General features: G+C 41.6%; 1 protein-coding gene across 1 annotated transcript in view; it reads right to left on the bottom strand.

Moving 5' to 3' along the window:
- Positions 1 to 8,925: 8,925 nt before the first annotated feature.
- The window catches only part of PRKCE (protein kinase C epsilon), a 316,511-nt gene continuing 308,227 nt past the window's right edge, over positions 8,926 to 17,209 (bottom strand). Inside the window, exon 15 of the mRNA XM_083175726.1 lies at positions 8,926 to 11,222. Within this exon, the coding sequence (XP_083031852.1) occupies positions 11,076 to 11,222 (147 nt within the window). The 3' untranslated portion in view covers positions 8,926 to 11,075. The remainder of the gene's footprint in view (positions 11,223 to 17,209) is intronic.

Genomic DNA, 17,209 nt, shown 5'->3' with positions numbered 1-17,209 from the left:
CTTTGTGATCAGGACTGAATAACCAAATGTGAAACTGTTGGGGAAGTAACTTGTAGGGCAGTCGTTAACGATACTGCTGTCCCTGCGGGTTTCGCTATGATCAGTAAATAGTAGGGGAATCTGCAATATTTTCGCAAAGCCTTTTGCAGCCTTGCACGGGGAGCGGTGAATTCACTCTCCTGTGGCCGTGGCTATTTGATCACACAGCTCTGCAAATTAGCAAAAAAGCAATCAAGTCTGAATTACCCCACATGTTGTAGCTACTACCCAAGATTCACAGTTTATATTTAAAAATTGGTTCAATGTTCTCAGTGATGTCATCTATGGCTGAGCCCGTTCTGGTTGCTCAAATAATGCATTCGGTCTGTGAAGAGATAGAGCTTAGACCTGTATTTACCGATGTTCACGCTTCTCCTTCACACTAACTACAGGGTAAACCTTTTTTAGGACATTATGAAACAGATGCAAAAAAAATGGAGTATTATATAAAAACCAATCCGAGATTTGGCGGCATTCGCAATGAACCAAAATCGGCCCTTGCCCGGTGGTCGGCATTTGCACATGCGTACCTCAACTGCGAACGGCCTCTGCAATTTACAATGTTCGCAGAGGGGACAGAGGGGGTGGGACGGTGGCAGTGCTGGGACATGGGAACGCCCAGCGTTTCATGGGCGTTCCCATGCAAATGCGGGCGGGACGAAGTTTGCTGGGGGCGTAAGCCGCCCGCCCTGTGTTCTTCCTGGTGCCCGCAAATATAATTCACCCTCCACTGACTTATATTTTCGAGCCCAGGAGAAATCCTTCGATGATCACCAACCATCGAAGGATTTCTCCTGCTGCAGGCACATGTGGGGGGATGTGTTTGCATAACATCATATCATCTTTCCAGTTAGTCCTATTCCATTAGAAATTACCATTGAAAATGAAATTATCCGCTGTGAAAATGAATGTTCTGCAGTTATTAATTTATAGGAACCTTAATATGAATTATAAACCATGGTACTGTTATTTTTATGGCAGGCTTTTCTAACATTCTAAAACATCAAATTTTAGGTTGACCAGATGAGTACAAATAGGAACTGTTCTATGGGCCTGATTCAGACCTCATCTCTGAGCTGCGAATCTTTGCAGCCCAGCGATCAGGTAAACGCCGCCCTGCCAGCGTGGATCCGCGCCCATGTGCAAGGCTGTGAATGCGTTAGTAGCCATGCACATAGGGGGAAATCCATTCACAATCCCTCACCATCGGAAGGATTTCCCCCTGGTCATTTGCACGGCATGCACACTACAAACCATGTTATCGTGAGGTTGTTTGATAATCGGGAGGGCTGCAGAATTGGTATGTAGCAGGCCCTATATTCCCATACAATACAGCAATAGATCACTTGTAATAGTGATCTAATGATCGCGGACTATGATGCCTATGCTAGATTCATTGATGCAGAGGTTCTGTGTATTTGGAATCCAGCCCTATGAGGAGGGAATATTCCTCCACCGTTCACAGACTCCACACACTTAACAGACCCAGCCTCCATTACGGCTGCTTCCAGATATCTCCTGAGTTGGTTTACCATTCCCAATCCACTTTGGCCTACATTTGGCCCCACTCTATAACATTTTAGCAATGGGAGTCATTCAGGCCTGACCGCATGGATTTGCAACTTAATGCCAATCTGCGATATTTTTGAAAGCCTATCAAAAGCTTGGACAGGGAGAGACTTCACTCTGGTGGTACGGTGACTATCTGATCGCAAGGCTCTCCAAAGTAGTTGAGAAGCAATCAGGTCTGAATTACCCCGCATGTTTTAGCTAGTGTCCAAGACTCACAGTTCGTATTTAAAAATTGGTACAATGTTCTTAGTGATCTCATCTATGGCTGAGTCCGTTCCGGTTGCTCAAATAATGCATTTGGTCTGTTCAACTGTAGAGCTTAGGAACCGTATTTACCAATTTTCATACTTTTTCACACTAACTACAGGATTCATCTTTTTTTTAGGACATTATGAAAACATGGTGTATTATATAACAATAATCAGATATTTGGCATCATTATCGAGACCATCCTGGAAAAAAACAAAACACAGACCTTAGGCATTGGCTGGCATTTTTAAATTTATCTGAGTGAAAGAACAAAGACTAAGGGGGGTATGCAATGTGCTGCTATTTAACGACAGCATTGATGCTGGATCTTGGCAGAAGGGGCCCGACTTCAGAAGCTGTCGGGCCCGATTTGTCAATAACGGCCGTGGATTGTCGTTATCCAGGCCGCAGATCGACAATCCACAGCCGTTTTCGCAGCCATGCCCCTTTGCACCCATCGGCAGGCAGGACATTGAATCCCGTCTGTCGTTATGCGGTCGATCTGACCGCAAATGGGCCATGATCATGGGGCTGTCGGCGGGGATCGACAGCCGTGATCCCAGATTGCATACCCCCCTAAAAAGCAAATATCATGTTAACCCAAATTATATTGCTATTTGCCTAGTCACACTTGGGCATACTATCATCTTTCCAGTTAGTCCTATTTCATTAGAAATTACCATTAACAAAAAAAACCCATCTCTTATGTTTTATACACAGATAGTTTTGGACATATTGTGTACTGGGTCCACCTTCATTGCGTCTACTCTGTGCTGGTGCTGCTGGGTTTCCCTCTCTTGGTCTGTCCTATCTCCATCACTGGTAATGATAGAAATGGGATAGGTCATAGTATCGTTATAATATAGAAACTACAACTCTCAATCTAAGAGGACAGCAGCCATAGTTTTGCTGTTAAGGCTTGCTAAAACGGACGTAGGGAATGCTTAGATTTATTGTTCCTCAACATTTAGTGCACCGGGTTTCCAACTTTTTTTTTTCTTCCATACCTCTTGATTTGGCTTTTAATTTTTGAGTACCCCTCCTCTAAATTTTCAATATCTCCAGTACTTACTAGTGGATTGAAAGTGATCGGGGTATAAGGAGTATCAGAGTAGAGTGGTCAGGAATCACGTCAGTGTCTGGCTGTGGGCTGTCTCCGGCGTTCCAACTAATACCTGTAGGATTACTCCACCCATAGCAGCGTGGGGCAGATAAATGCTGATGTCCAAGGGCGGCGTAGGTTGCTCCCGGTGGATTGCTGGTTAGGCAAAAGCCAGAGGAGATGCTGATGACGCTGCAGATGGAACCGAAAGTGATGCAACATGGTTCTTCTCCACGGCAACCGGATACTACTTCCGCCATTGGGAAACTTCTTTCGCCATTACCAATATTATTTTCAAGTACCCCCAACCGGTCTTCAGGGTACCCAAATGGGTAATCATGGAACCTCTGATCTGGAAGGTCACACATTGCCTACCCCTTACTTAGAGGCATAGGGTGAATAGGAAAACATTATGGAATAAACGTTTGTCAGCTTTCAAATCCTTTGTTTCTTTAAATTTCCTCATGCTTTAATGTATTTTTCACACTTCAGTTATACAACACACATTTAAATCCTGTTCCTGCAGGCATGTACTTTTATTACAATTGTCAATTGTTTAGTACAAATGATTATCCCACCACCTGTCAGATACCTGGAAGATAATGTACTAGCAACAACGCAAAATATTTCCAATAACAAACTCATTTCCAACTGAAGGTGGAGAAACATGCTCTACAGAGGTGGCATGTGAGAGCTGGGGGCAAGTTAGAGCTTTGTTATTTGAATGTATCTTTGTTGTGGTTTTATGCAACAAGTAAAATTGGACTATTTCTAATTGAGTATTATGCAAGTTAAGATGTAATGTAGAAAAGCAAAGACAAACCATGAAACCAATTATATCACACATAATTATACCTTTTCTAAGGGGATTTTTCTTGTAGATCATGTCTCACCTCTTCTCGATAGCTCTGAGATATAAACTAATTATCAACCTTTGTCATTAGTACTACAGTGCTGAAAGTGCAGGGGAAATCATAATCGCCCATTAAAAACTAGCGTCAGGGATGATTATAGTCAGTATTAGAACACCACTTTCACAACGCTAAGCCAGGTCGGTGTATATTGGTCACCCATTATACAGAGGGAGACCAGGGTTTTAGCCTTCTTATAACCTTGGTCAAATTACCAGGATGGTCGACCTGGGTTATAAGCTGCGGTGATTTTGCACCACACCTTGACCGGGGTCCATACGTCACCAACCTGCTAATAATTTAGGACAGAGGTGCGGTGTGAAAGAGGTAGGAATGAAGGGGCGTGTCATGCTCCACCCAAAGGGCATGTCTAACTTCACATATGGGCCAGCCGGCATGTGCACAAAAATTGCATCATCGTAGACCCGACCCGCTACACAATTATAGTCACTGTGAGGTAAATCGCATCCTCAGCCCCCTTGTCTGCTGGAGAAATACGCAGGGCTGCAATAGGTGGCAGCTGGCTGGAAGACATGATCACTCTTCGATTTTTGGAGAGTATGCAAGTATGCGTATGGGTTCACCTATCCTTAAATGCATGTTGCAAGATATTTCTATAGAACATTTTAGGAAAATTTCAGGAGTTGATCATAACATTGCTGCCCTTTCTTATTTCTTGTTATCAATTACAGGTTGAGTATCCCTTATCCAAGATGCTCGGGACCAGAAGAATTTTGGATAACGGATTGTTCCGCATTTCAGAATATTGAACACTGACACAATTCCAAGTGTTTTCTGCTGCAGTAACCACACCGAGACAGGACACCAGAGAGGGTGTGGGCCCACCTGGACCCAGAGGCCAGGTGGGCCACGTCTTCTACATTTAAAAACATTACTCTTTAGCAAACATCAGTGGACCCATCAGAAATGTAATCCTTATTTATTATAGGGGCGGCAGTACATACATAGGGGACAGGATTTTCAAATGTTGAAAAGACTATCAAGTAAAATAGCCTAAACCCAAAATAACCCTTCTAACACCAATATCTGTGAAGGAAGAAAGAACTCTATTTGATATTGTTGTATTTATTGGGTTCTGAAACAAATACACATTCACATCCTCTTGAGTACAGTACATTTGGCACAGTAATAATGTTTAAGATGAAGTAACACAAATGAATGGCAATAGATTTAAAACACATCGATAAAAAAAAGTGTCCTGTACAAATAAAGCATCACAATACAAAAACAAAATACAATTTATATTTATATATTTAAATGTAGCCAGAACTATTTGCACATAATTTATTAGAGGTAATTTTCAGCTTTTTCCTTTTTTTCTGTAATGTTTGGAAAGATCCTGGATTATCAGGACATGGGTTCAATCGGCAACATCTTGTGAGGAATGCAATGGGATAAAGCAAGACAACAATGATCTTTTTTTTCCCCAGCCTCTTTTGGCAGTTTGCGCAAAACCGTAACAATACAGGTGGGAACATAAGGAAGAAAATTGTCAATTTAAAAGTGTAACAGCGCATCCATTAAATAAATAATCAAAGATATATCTATCTATCTATCCATATATATATATATATATATATATATATATATCTATATCTATATATATATACACACACACACTATATATATATATATATATAGAATATAGATCTATCTATATAGATAAGGCATGTCCACACTATGGCCCTCCAGCTGTTATGAAACTACAAGTCCAATCATGCTATGCCACAGTTTTGCTATTAGGGAATGCTAAATCTATGGCAAGGCATGCTGGGATGTGTAGTTTCACAACAGCTGGAGGGCCACAGTTTTGACATATATAAAAACACTGGCCATAAGGGAGGTTATTAAACTAATAGTAACAGACTGTAGTGTGTAAACACTTTTGAGAATCTAATTATATACATTCATGTAACATCCACCTAAGCAGAACATTTAATCTATCTATCTATCTATCTATATATACATATATATATATATATAGTAGTGGGATGAGCCGGCACTCCAAATGGGGATGATGCAACGATAACTGACCTGGTGCCCTCCAGCGTGGACATGCAGTCCTAGTATAGGGGTAGGAATCAGGCGGCACTCCCGGATTTTGTTGCAAAGTGAAGAAAATTTATTTATGGATGATTGAATAAATTTTCTTCACTTTGCAACAAAATCCGGGAGTGCCGCCTGATTCCTACCCCTATATATATATATATATATATATATATATATATATATATATAGAGAGAGAGAGCGAGAGAGAGAGCGAAAGGGGGGGGGGGGGGGGGTCGGCACTCACATATTAAAGTTCCAATATAGCCGGTGTCATCCAAGAAGCCTGCTGTCTGACTGATATTTATTTGCCGTGAGTGCCGCCGAAATGGAGTTTGTGTGTGTGTGTGTGTGTATATATATATATATATATATATACTCTACTGTAGAAATATTCTTTAGTAAGTGGATGCCAGTTAAGGTTTAGTTTGTCCAATTAAGTAATTCATGTTATGTGCAGGGAAATAAAAGCTTGGCTAATATGTCCAATGAAAATGGCCTATCCTATTATCCCCACCCGAATTCCACAATTATTACATGCAAATACTTATTTGTGAGCCAGTCTTCGCTATAGGAAAGGACACTTAGCATTGTTATCAGTTAATCGAATGGAAGTACAGCATTGAACTTACTGGTAAGGACAAAAAGCCAATATGGACATGCTGTGATTTGTTATTTTTTAATGATCTTTTGCCCCTAAAAATGAGATGATACAATTTAAAAGTGGATTCTGTACTAAAATTCAATTCCAGAAACATGTGTTATTTCTATTTTCATTTTCCAAGTTCAAAATGTTATGGATTGATCATTTAAAATAATCTAATTTACTGACCAATTATAAACAAGCCTCAACTCATCTACCAAGCAAATGAGTTAATATACTTAGAATAATATTTAGTATTTAAAAAAAATTTGTAACCATATATAATTACACCTGAGTTAATATATAAAAAACAAAAACAAAAAGATAAAAACAAGAAAAAAAAGACAAAATGGAATTGTATTTTGTTGCATTTAATACAGGCTGTCAGCAGCCAGACACAAAACTGACAAAAAGGGCTCATCTCATAGAGGACAAGGAAAATGGCGCGGAGATACCAATGTCCTAACCAAATAGCAGCAGTGCTAGCAAATAATTCTAGTAAACCTGTAAAATTGTACCATTTCTATGCAGTAATAAAACTTCCTATGTAACATGTAGTTATTTGTTTTTACATTTATATTCATTTTAATGTTATTCCCTGGCTGAAGACTGGATTTGGTGACATCAACAGTCTTGTTTTAAGGGGAAAGCCACCGAGACAAATTCATTAGGCGTAAAAGGTTCAAAAAGCCTTTCAGTATGCTAAAAGTATCTCCCAACTTGATGACACCTAGGGGGGCATTTATCAAGGCATAGAGAGAGAGAGAGAGAGAGAGATGAAGTAAAAATAATAATCAGCTCCTAACTGTCATTCTGTTCAAACACTGTAAGAAGCTGGTTGGATTGTGCTTTACTTCTCTCAACTTGATCTCTCTCCCTGCTTTCAGAATTACTATTTTTTTCTGCACCATGCATTAAAGCATAAATAAATTAATACTAATTCCAGTGTTTTTCTGTCCATATGAATTTTTGAGAAAGCTTTTAAAGGGTGGCCAAATGTACTAAACTTTTAAATTCCAATTAGTCCCCAAAACATTTCACTGGCAACCCTCAGACTGACGATCAGTAAAGCCCTGTAGCCCAAATCTGTAGGTGGTCAGCTTCTTCTTCTGCAAATGATGTCCTACCAGGCTTGGCCATATCCCATATATATCCTGCCCCCCTCCAAACCCTAAGCCAAATGACCCCCCCCCCTCCAAACCCTAAGCCAAACGCTCCCCCCCCCCCCACAGGCTTACCCTCTCCACTAGTGCCTAAACCTCCCTACCTTGCGGCCTAAACCTAACCCCCTCACCCCACAAACTAGCCCTAACACGGTGCGATGATAGCACCTGTTATGGTCGGGATGCATTTTGCATGCAATGCGATCAGAAGGCAGTACAAAAAGTATGTGCAGCACATACTTTTCGTACAGTGTGATGAGATGCCCGCGGGAGCACGCATCGCACGGTGCCATCGCACTGTGTATGGGCACCTTAACCCCCATTTTAATTGTCTGCCCTAACCTTCCCCCCGCAGTCTAAGCCTAACCTTCCCTCTTCAATGTCTGCATTCTGGCGTGATATATGAATGGCCCTTTTTCAACATACCTATTTACCACAGGTCATGAATATATAAGTGATCATTTTTTACATGTATCAAAGTTAAAAATGTATTATTGAATTTTGTTTAACATCTTAAAATAAGCTAAGCGGAGGGGTGAGAAGAAGGGTCAAGCAGACTGTTAATGGGGGCGGCCTACATGTTCGTTCTATCTCATCTCCAACATCGTCCTATATCACTGCAGACCTCCATTGACATTAATCTGATATCATGAAAAGCCATAGGGATATTCTAATCTCTGACCTAACAAGAAAATGCTGAAAAACTTAGGTAGTCGTATAAATTGCAGAAAATGAAACTTAAATGATTAAAAAAACAAAACAAAAAAACAACCTAAAATAAATGTAAAAAACTAATTTAAAATGAAAAAATGCTGCAGTGCGCTAGCACGTCTGCTTCAAGCCAGTATTCCTTCCTATTCTTTCTGTTACACATTTCTGAAATACTATACATACTATACAATAGATCTAGTATAGCATAATATATGTTTACATCTTTAAAACAAACCAATAATAATAATATTAATAATAAAAAAATAATCTCTCACAGAAACATGAACCAATACACATACAGAGTATTGCACATTGACCTTATTATAATTTTTTTTTATGGACTAGCATTTTATAATTTTCTGTTTCATGCAGCAGTTGATACCTTTATAATGAATAAGACTCCACAGGCTTTTGCAGCAAACACTATTTACAAAATCTCACCTGTACAAAAAGGCAAATAAACCTTCCTTAGTGCCACTCACAAGTATTTTGTATATATTTTTTTTTTTCAAGAAGCAGGAGATTCATATCACTTACAACGAATCCCTTTAACTGCTTAAAAATCAGTCCAGTAAAATACATCGGAAAATGCAATACATGTATACACAAATACACAGAGTACTTCTGCAAATAAAAACATACGTAACACTGTTAGCACATCTACAACAAGATCATTTGCCACAGTTACCGTTATTCAAATTTCTACACAAAATAAACGGAAACAATGTACAGTTCTTAAGAATGTCAGTATCAATATTTGATCATCTACGCACTTTTTTCCCGAAGTGTCGTATGTCTGGTGTCGTTATTCCTTTCTGTGCATCACATTGTGATAGACAAATCGAAGAAAAAAACAACACAGTAGTGCTAGAGTTTATTTTAAGTGTGCAAGAGACACACGAGTGCAGTAAAATGCTTTTCAGGGCTCGTTCACAATGAATCACTATATGGCACAAGTGCTAATATAAATCTGGGACTAATACGAGTCTACGGTGCCATTACTACATTTTAACGCAGAGTTTAACATTTCAGACTGCAGCCAGAGGATTTTTCATGTTTCTGTGCACTACCATTATAATTATGCAGGCGTGCAAAGTGCATGGTGAACACTGTAAAACGGCATGATTAATCACGCATTTGTTTCCATGCCTTTTTATCTATTTTCCCAGTGGACGTATGTGAACGAGTCCTTACTTTTAGGGTCTTGGTTTTATATAATGCTTAAAGCTTAGATCACCATCATATACAACACTGACCTATAATTCTCTTGCACACTCGATAGTGGATTTAGGCAGCTCTCCAGTTGGTTTTTTATTTACAAGTCCCAGCATGACTCGCTGGCCGGAACTGAGCCTCAGCTTTGCTGTAACACGGCGGCGCTCTAGGTTTTCAACCAACTTAATAAAGTTGGCGGGAAACCGCAGTGGCCAGTCACTCAAATATCATATACTACCCTGAAAATAAAATAACACTGGATAATTCTAAAATAGGATTGCATTATTAAATGGACTTTAGAAACCCTGTATTATTAGGCGTCAAAGAATGTCAGTCATCCAGTTGGTCTCGTTTAACGAAAAAAGATAGATAATTCTAAAATATGCCACCAGCATCTATTCTACTGCTAAAATACTTTAGCCCTTAAAAAGCTGCTTAAAAATAATGGCTGACGCTGTACGATCTGGAGGACATGCCACCATAGGATGCATCCCTTTAAAAATGCATCCCATACTTGGCCATATCAATCTGGGCCTCTGGGTAATTAAGACTCCAAATAGAACCTGATACTTTATGTAGATCAGGGTACAGTGGAGCGATCTGAGAACCTGGTTCTTTCTTTACACAGCATAATGTGACTTAATGGGAATTATTTTTGCAATAAAAATCAGGTTCCATTTCCCACTTTCACATCGATGTTCAATTCTGCTAGGCCCATGGAAGGGGGAGTGTTAAAGTCTTCAAAAGACGTTTTCAGAAGGTGGCGATGCCTTGCAATGCCATCGGGGATAAAACAATTTTATCCAGGCAATGTGTTAGCTGATCCTTATCAAATATCGTGAAATCTCAGAACTTAACTGGACTTGGTGTCAGTGATCGATAGGCCAATGCGATGTGTACCCAACGGGACTTGTAAAGGTCTCACTGATCTACAGTATAGGCAAATGCAGAATTACTCCAGCTTTCTATGGGGCCTCCCAATTTTTTCTGGGGTTAAAGGGACCAAGAAAAAAGTAATTAAAACCTTTAGACTTCCTAGTCAACCCTGACCTGTTTTCCTATCATTATGTTTTCTGTCATTCAAAAACATGAAAGAAAATAAAGTTTCTTTGTAATATAGATTTTCTCAGATTGTCTAGTATTTTTTGTGGTCACCGACCAGGCAGATTGTTACAGCTATGGTTTCGGAAAAAAAACACTATTTTGCATTGCTTTGTAAAACGGAAAATAGAGTGCCTTCGGTTAAAAAAAAACAACTTAATAAACAGCAATAATAAATAATATCTTTACACAAGTAGCAGGCTCATAATGAAACAAGTTTGTATTGATCCGCTGAATCTCAGTCATGTGTTTTGTCACCATAGGGCTACTGCGCGAGGGCGTAATGACAAAGTGGCGGTACGTCAGGCCAGGGGCTCCTCTCCGAAATAAGAGAACCCTTCAAATTCGCCCTGATTAATTTGTTTCACTATGGCTTCATCCACCAGTGTCAGAACAGGTTCTTCTCTTGTGAAATCCTGGTCGAAATTATTTACGTCACGTTTGGTTTTCTGCAAGGCAAGCAGAGAATAGGTCAGAATAGGTAGAAGAAGACAATATGCAATAATACCCTACAAATAACCCTCCGCCAAAAACCCAATATTTGTAAACCTTTCAGAGAAGATCACATTGGACAATTGGTTTTACATACAAGTAAAGGGATCTTTTGGAACTGTAGCACCAACCATCTTTTTTCTGACTGCACTTTTTCACTTTTGCATGTTCCACGGAAGTCACCATAAGACCTTGTGTAACGGCTACTGGAGCATACACATGTAGCGATTTAGGGTCATTTTCTAAGCAATCTCAATGGATCGTTTAGAAATTTGCCCCTACATCGCTCCGTGTGTAGGGGCCATATCAATAGCGATGCATCGCTATCGCCCTGGCGATTAATATCCAGCATGCTGGATAAAACTATAATCGCTGGTGTCATGGCCAGTATTCTCACCGGAAAACACTGGCCCTGACAGATCGCTCAGCGGCACATTGTTATGCAGCGTTGTGTGCTGATCGATCTAGAACATTCGCCCATGTGTAGGCCCCATAAGAACCAACCAGAGATTATGCAACCTGGGGTAACGAAGACCCAGAGAGCCTCTCCACATTCTGGGGCAGATTTGCTAAAGCACGGTTATCAAAGCCACCAATGTCTTGCAGCTTTTATTGATGGATTTAAAATGCAGATTGTAGTAAAAGCTAAATTAAGCTTGTTCAGCCTTTATTATCGTTGCCATTTTAAATCCATCGATCATCAGAGTCTACCCCGTTTTTAGAAAAAAATTTGTACACCCTTGAGGCTGCTCAGATCTGCGGATAGCAGATCAGTAGGGGGAGCCCCGTTACCAGCAGCAGGCACCGAGTGGGGACAGCCAATGGAGGTAGCGGGCAATAACCCATTATTAGGTGGAGCTCCCGCTACCAGGCTGAAGCGGCGGCCATAACGGCACACGCTCCTACGATTAATAGCAGACAATGAAGAAAGCTGTGCTGCAGGAGGCAATGCTATGCAGCGATGCAGACACATGTAGTAAAGCAGGTGCACCCCCTGCACCCATGGTAGTTGGACCTCACCTACATTGTACATCAAATGAACATTTGATAATATGTTCCTATCACTCATTTGGTCAGCTGGTAGTATTATATGGCCAGTGTAATGCTGTCCAAACACTTATACGATTTGGGCCCTTTTAACCCAATTCTGACGGCTCGAGCCAAGAAATAGGGTGAAAAATGGGCAAATCATATGCGCCCAACCTCCGATTCCAATCCGTAGTCCCCTGTGCATAAGGGTCGCATACAATACATTGTATGCTAAAGGACTGAATACAATGTATCGTATGTGGTCCAGCCGCCGGGGAGCTCAGCCGCTCCCCAGCGGGCAGTTGCAGCTGTAATGGGGGCCTCACAGTAAGTGTGGAATATAACACTGTACAACGCAGCAAGGATGCAGTCCCAAACTACAAGTGTTTACTTGCAGGAGTAATCAATAATCTGACTAGGAAGGCAGTAGGAGAATGCAGAACATTCTAGAACTGTAAAACATATGTCTGTTTCTTTCACAAGGCAAGATTTAATGAACGTATTATTGTGTTCTTATATATAGGAGATACACTTCCTCAGTATTCCCTGGAGCTTTGTTTAAGTTTCAGCCTGATCTCTTGTCCTATTGTTACTGCCAGCAGTTCCCTCACAACACACACAAAACAACATGTTTATGGAAAATAAAGTGCACTGGGCATGGCTGTCCGGAACATGGTGTTACTGGGCTATAATAGTGGACACATGTACAGATACCCCTTGGCCACAGATATGCTGTGCGTGCTCAGAATAAAAAGCTTGCACTTAATGTGCCCATATACTAGTCTGACGTGGGACGAATCACCTGATCGATCGGGATGCGTTTCACATGCCCCCGACCCCGGTTGGGTCCGATTCGTGGTCCTGTGCGCATTGGACCGGAGCCAGAGGTCAGACCTGCTGTCGGTTTGATCTCCGACTCGGGCCCCCATCTTGGTGACGGGGAACGGAGTCACATGTGAAAGGACTGCATGCAAAAGTCCTGGGCAGCACGGGGAGGTGGTCAGATGGCCATACACTGCTGTGATACATTTATGGCCAGTGGGTCGTATATCTGTGGCCATGCTGCACACATCCATAACCTGCCATTGCTAACAATGTATTGCTACAGATGTGTCCTTTCGGATTCGGTATGAAATCCCGACAAGTCAAAATCCCGAAAGGGTCAAAATACCGACAAGAACAAAATCCCGGCATTTACAATCCTGACAAGGACAAAATCCTGACATTTAAAATCCTTGTCGGGATTTTACATGTCAGGATTTTGACCTTGTCGGTATTTTGACCCTGTCGGCATTTTGACCGTCTGGATTTTGACTGCATCCCATCCTTTCGTATTACTCTTCTAGTTGCGCCATATCAGTAGCACTGGGTGTCTTTTTGTGACTTTCTTTCTGTTGTGTCTTATTTGCAAAATGGAGCAAATACAGTAGATACACAAGCAGCATCCGCTGATTAAAATGATATGCATGTATTCAGCCTGTGACTGCTGCTTTATCTGCATACGAAATGCTACGTTACAGTGTTTTTGTGTCCTATTCACTTCGTTTTGCAAATAAGACACTATTTATACATAAAAAGCCGCGAAAAAGATGCCCGGTGCTATTGAGTCACACAGAGCTCACGCGTTATGTATAACCCACCTTGTATCGCATGGAGGATAGATATATGTGGACACATCTGTACTGGCAGAAGGCATGGCAAATGCAGGATTTGTGAGGGGTAAAAAAGACAAAATTCACTTAATGTGCAGCCACAAAGCGGCCGTGCGAATCGCACAGGAGGGTGCTTGTGTCAGATTCGGTTCACGGTGGCAGTGATGGCATTCCCCGGACTTCACGCAGGGGAAGAGAGAAGCCAGAAGCATACGCCATGCGCTGGGCTGCTGCAGTAGGTAGTTCTAGCTCTCCCTGGCTGAAGATACGCTGGCTGCAAATGTACCTCTCCTTTTTGTATTTTTAACATGTTGAGTAAAAATGTGTATGTACTTGGCATTCAGCCAAATAACCTAATTCACTACCTAACAAGTCCAACAGGACAGTGCCCCCTTGTGGGCAAATTATTATAACATGCTTGCTGCATTTACCAAACTATTGTCTATCAGAAAGTACGATTTACACTGCACTTTCTGGAGGTATTTTCAGTTCTGGAAATTCATGCAATGCTTCAGTGGAACTTAGGGCCTGATTCAGGGAAGTGATGTAGAAGAGAATCCCATGGAGGTGGGATATATGCTGTATTGCACAGTAACATGTGAGAAACATTTCTAGCCACAGTGGTTGGATTACTGGACATGAGCACCAAGCATACTGTAGATCGGAAGCCACCCTTCCACAAAGCCTCCAGCAAAGCTTAGAGGAGGGGGACAGAATGGATGGATTCTTTGTTATATGAATGACCTTTAACAGCATGATGAATATGGCATACATTTCTACCATTTACGTTTGTGCATTTATTTATAAGCAGCTATTACTGTAGGTCATATTATCTTCCATTGTGGTCTCACCTTGCTCCTCCCTTTTAAAGTCACACTCATTTCATCGTTCTCATTTATTTTGAATTAGTGGCGCTGTTCCAACGGATGTGGTATCGGCCTGACAATCGGGATACCAACGTTCAGTATCCCGACATCGGAATCCTGACTGCCGGAGCTCCGACAGGGGCACAAGCGCAAAGAAGCCCCTCGTGGGCTCGCCACAGGTTCTATTCTCCCTCTATAGGGGTCCTGGACTGTTTGGCATTTAAACAGTCAGGATTCCGATGTCGGAGTACTGTCCATCGGAATCCTGACTGTTGGGCAGTCATCCGGCATCCTGTTCCAACTTGCTAGCGCTCACACTGCACAGCTATGGCCTTCGTTAAGTGGATTGGTAGCCTACAGGTGGATTGGTAGCCTACAGGTGGAGTGGTAGCCTACAGGTGGATTGGTAGCCCACAGGTGGAGTGGTAGCCCACAGGTGGAGTGGTAGCCCACAGGAGCTTTGCTCCAGGCATTCAGTTATTTCTCTGCACTGTAATGAGCTGCTGTCTATATATGATTTTCATTTAATGACATTAAAGAGTAAGATGTAGATCCCTTGATAGGCTCCCCATACAAAGCAGGTGTAATCAAGCATCTCCTGAGCCGAATGGAAACCCCCAGAATTCCCAAGTGGGAAAATGAAATAAATAATAAGTAGATAATTGGAAGGATATTTATGATCCTCTTTTTAAAGTAATGCCTAAAAGCCTTAATTGGGAGACTAAGCTCATTGGCTTATGCAATGAATACCTGCTTATTTATGTATTTCCTGCCATGTGTCAATAGCTTTTTTTGTTTAAAAAAATAAATAAAAATTTGATCATTTGATTGAACTGAATTAAATAAAAGCAACCACATGAAAGTGTCCAGTGTTTGTGCATGAAAGAGAAAGACATCTCAAAATGATATTTTCAGAAGAAGTATAACACGGTTCACGTTTATCACAGAGATATTCTCCTTGCTCGTTGTGAAGGAAAGAGCGTTTTCCAGCCAATAATTTCCTACCTTTCATGTATTTAAAAAATGACCGTTGATTGGCTGGAGCACTAGTTATCATTCATCATGAGTCATAACAAGAATATCACTGTTTGATAAATCTGCATCTAAACTTGACATCACGTAATGTGACTTTTATTTCCGCCGTAGATTGCCGAATACATAGGCGGGCGCTGACATCATGTGACATAAGCTGCCTGCCACGCCTGCACTCCTAGGGGAACGGCCCCAGAAAATGCTGGGTGTTCCCCTGCTACCACCCACTGTCTGCCCTCGCCCAGCCCGTCAGTGCATATGCCTTGAAGAGGGTGATACTCGCCGAAGTCGTTTGCACAGGGGGGTCTGCACATTTGCAGACCCTTACCATTGGAAAAGGGGCAGATCAAGCCTGAATTTGGCTGACAGGGGGAGGCCAGGGAGTGCAAAATGGATCTTTTTAAAAGCCACAGGAAAAGACGGCATGAAGGAGTCCGCTAAAGCCCAGCTTGTTGCAATAGCCAACGCTTGTGTGGGCTGGAGGGGAAATCTATACCCTCAAAGTGCAGTTTCTATCAACAGATTTATGAGGAATTCTGTAAGAAATTTAGAATTTTTGTTGCTCATTCTTGGTCTTTGTCCCGTACTATGTAAGGAAGCTTCTACTGAAAGCGAAAAACTCACATTCTGAAAACAAACATGAAGAGTCTTGTTATGAATGCTATGAAGCCAACCGGGTGCCAGTATACATGGGCGTGGGAGGCAGTTTCAACACTGTACATCTCTAACTTGGCTCCAAACACCAATAAATCTAACACTGACCTACATGGATGTCTTCAGTGAAAACATCTTAGCACTAACCCATTCCCTGTGCTTAGTGATATGCTGGGTATAGTCCATGTTAGCAGATGATGTACCTGCCCTGCTCAGTGTCAGCAGGACACACAAGACACTGCTCTGTGTAACACACAAAGGTATTAAGATGGAGAAAAATCAAATGCAGGAGGCATTTTGGACTGAATTTATCTTCACCCTACAAAATGGCTGCCTTTATTAAGTGTATGTAGCAGGAATAGTTACAAAATGGACCTGATAAAGCATGGGAATGTCCCAGTTGGGAGTCCCCCCAGCCTGAAGGGAATGTGCCGAATGCGCACAGCATCTATTCAGCGATGCAGAGGGGCTAAAACTGGGGAAGTGGCCTGAGGACACATCATCCCACGCGACAACACCCCCTCCATCACCCGAGTGTCCTGTAAGCGAGACACAGATGTTGGGAGGTATGCTTACAGCAGTACTGTAGTAGGGGGGAAGGTTGCACATTGTGTGGTCACATGTCATGAGGACGACCAATTATATGGCACTTTGCTTTATATGTATACAGGTAAGCATATGGGCTGATTGGTGGTTAAGAATTCTTATTGC

Source organism: Crinia signifera, chromosome 3 (genome assembly GCF_055691185.1).
Source record: "Crinia signifera chromosome 3, ASM5569118v1, whole genome shotgun sequence".
Classification (NCBI taxonomy): Eukaryota; Metazoa; Chordata; class Amphibia; order Anura; family Myobatrachidae; genus Crinia; species Crinia signifera.
Note: the sequence above shows the minus strand (reverse complement) of the source record. Positions and strands in the feature narration are given on the sequence as shown.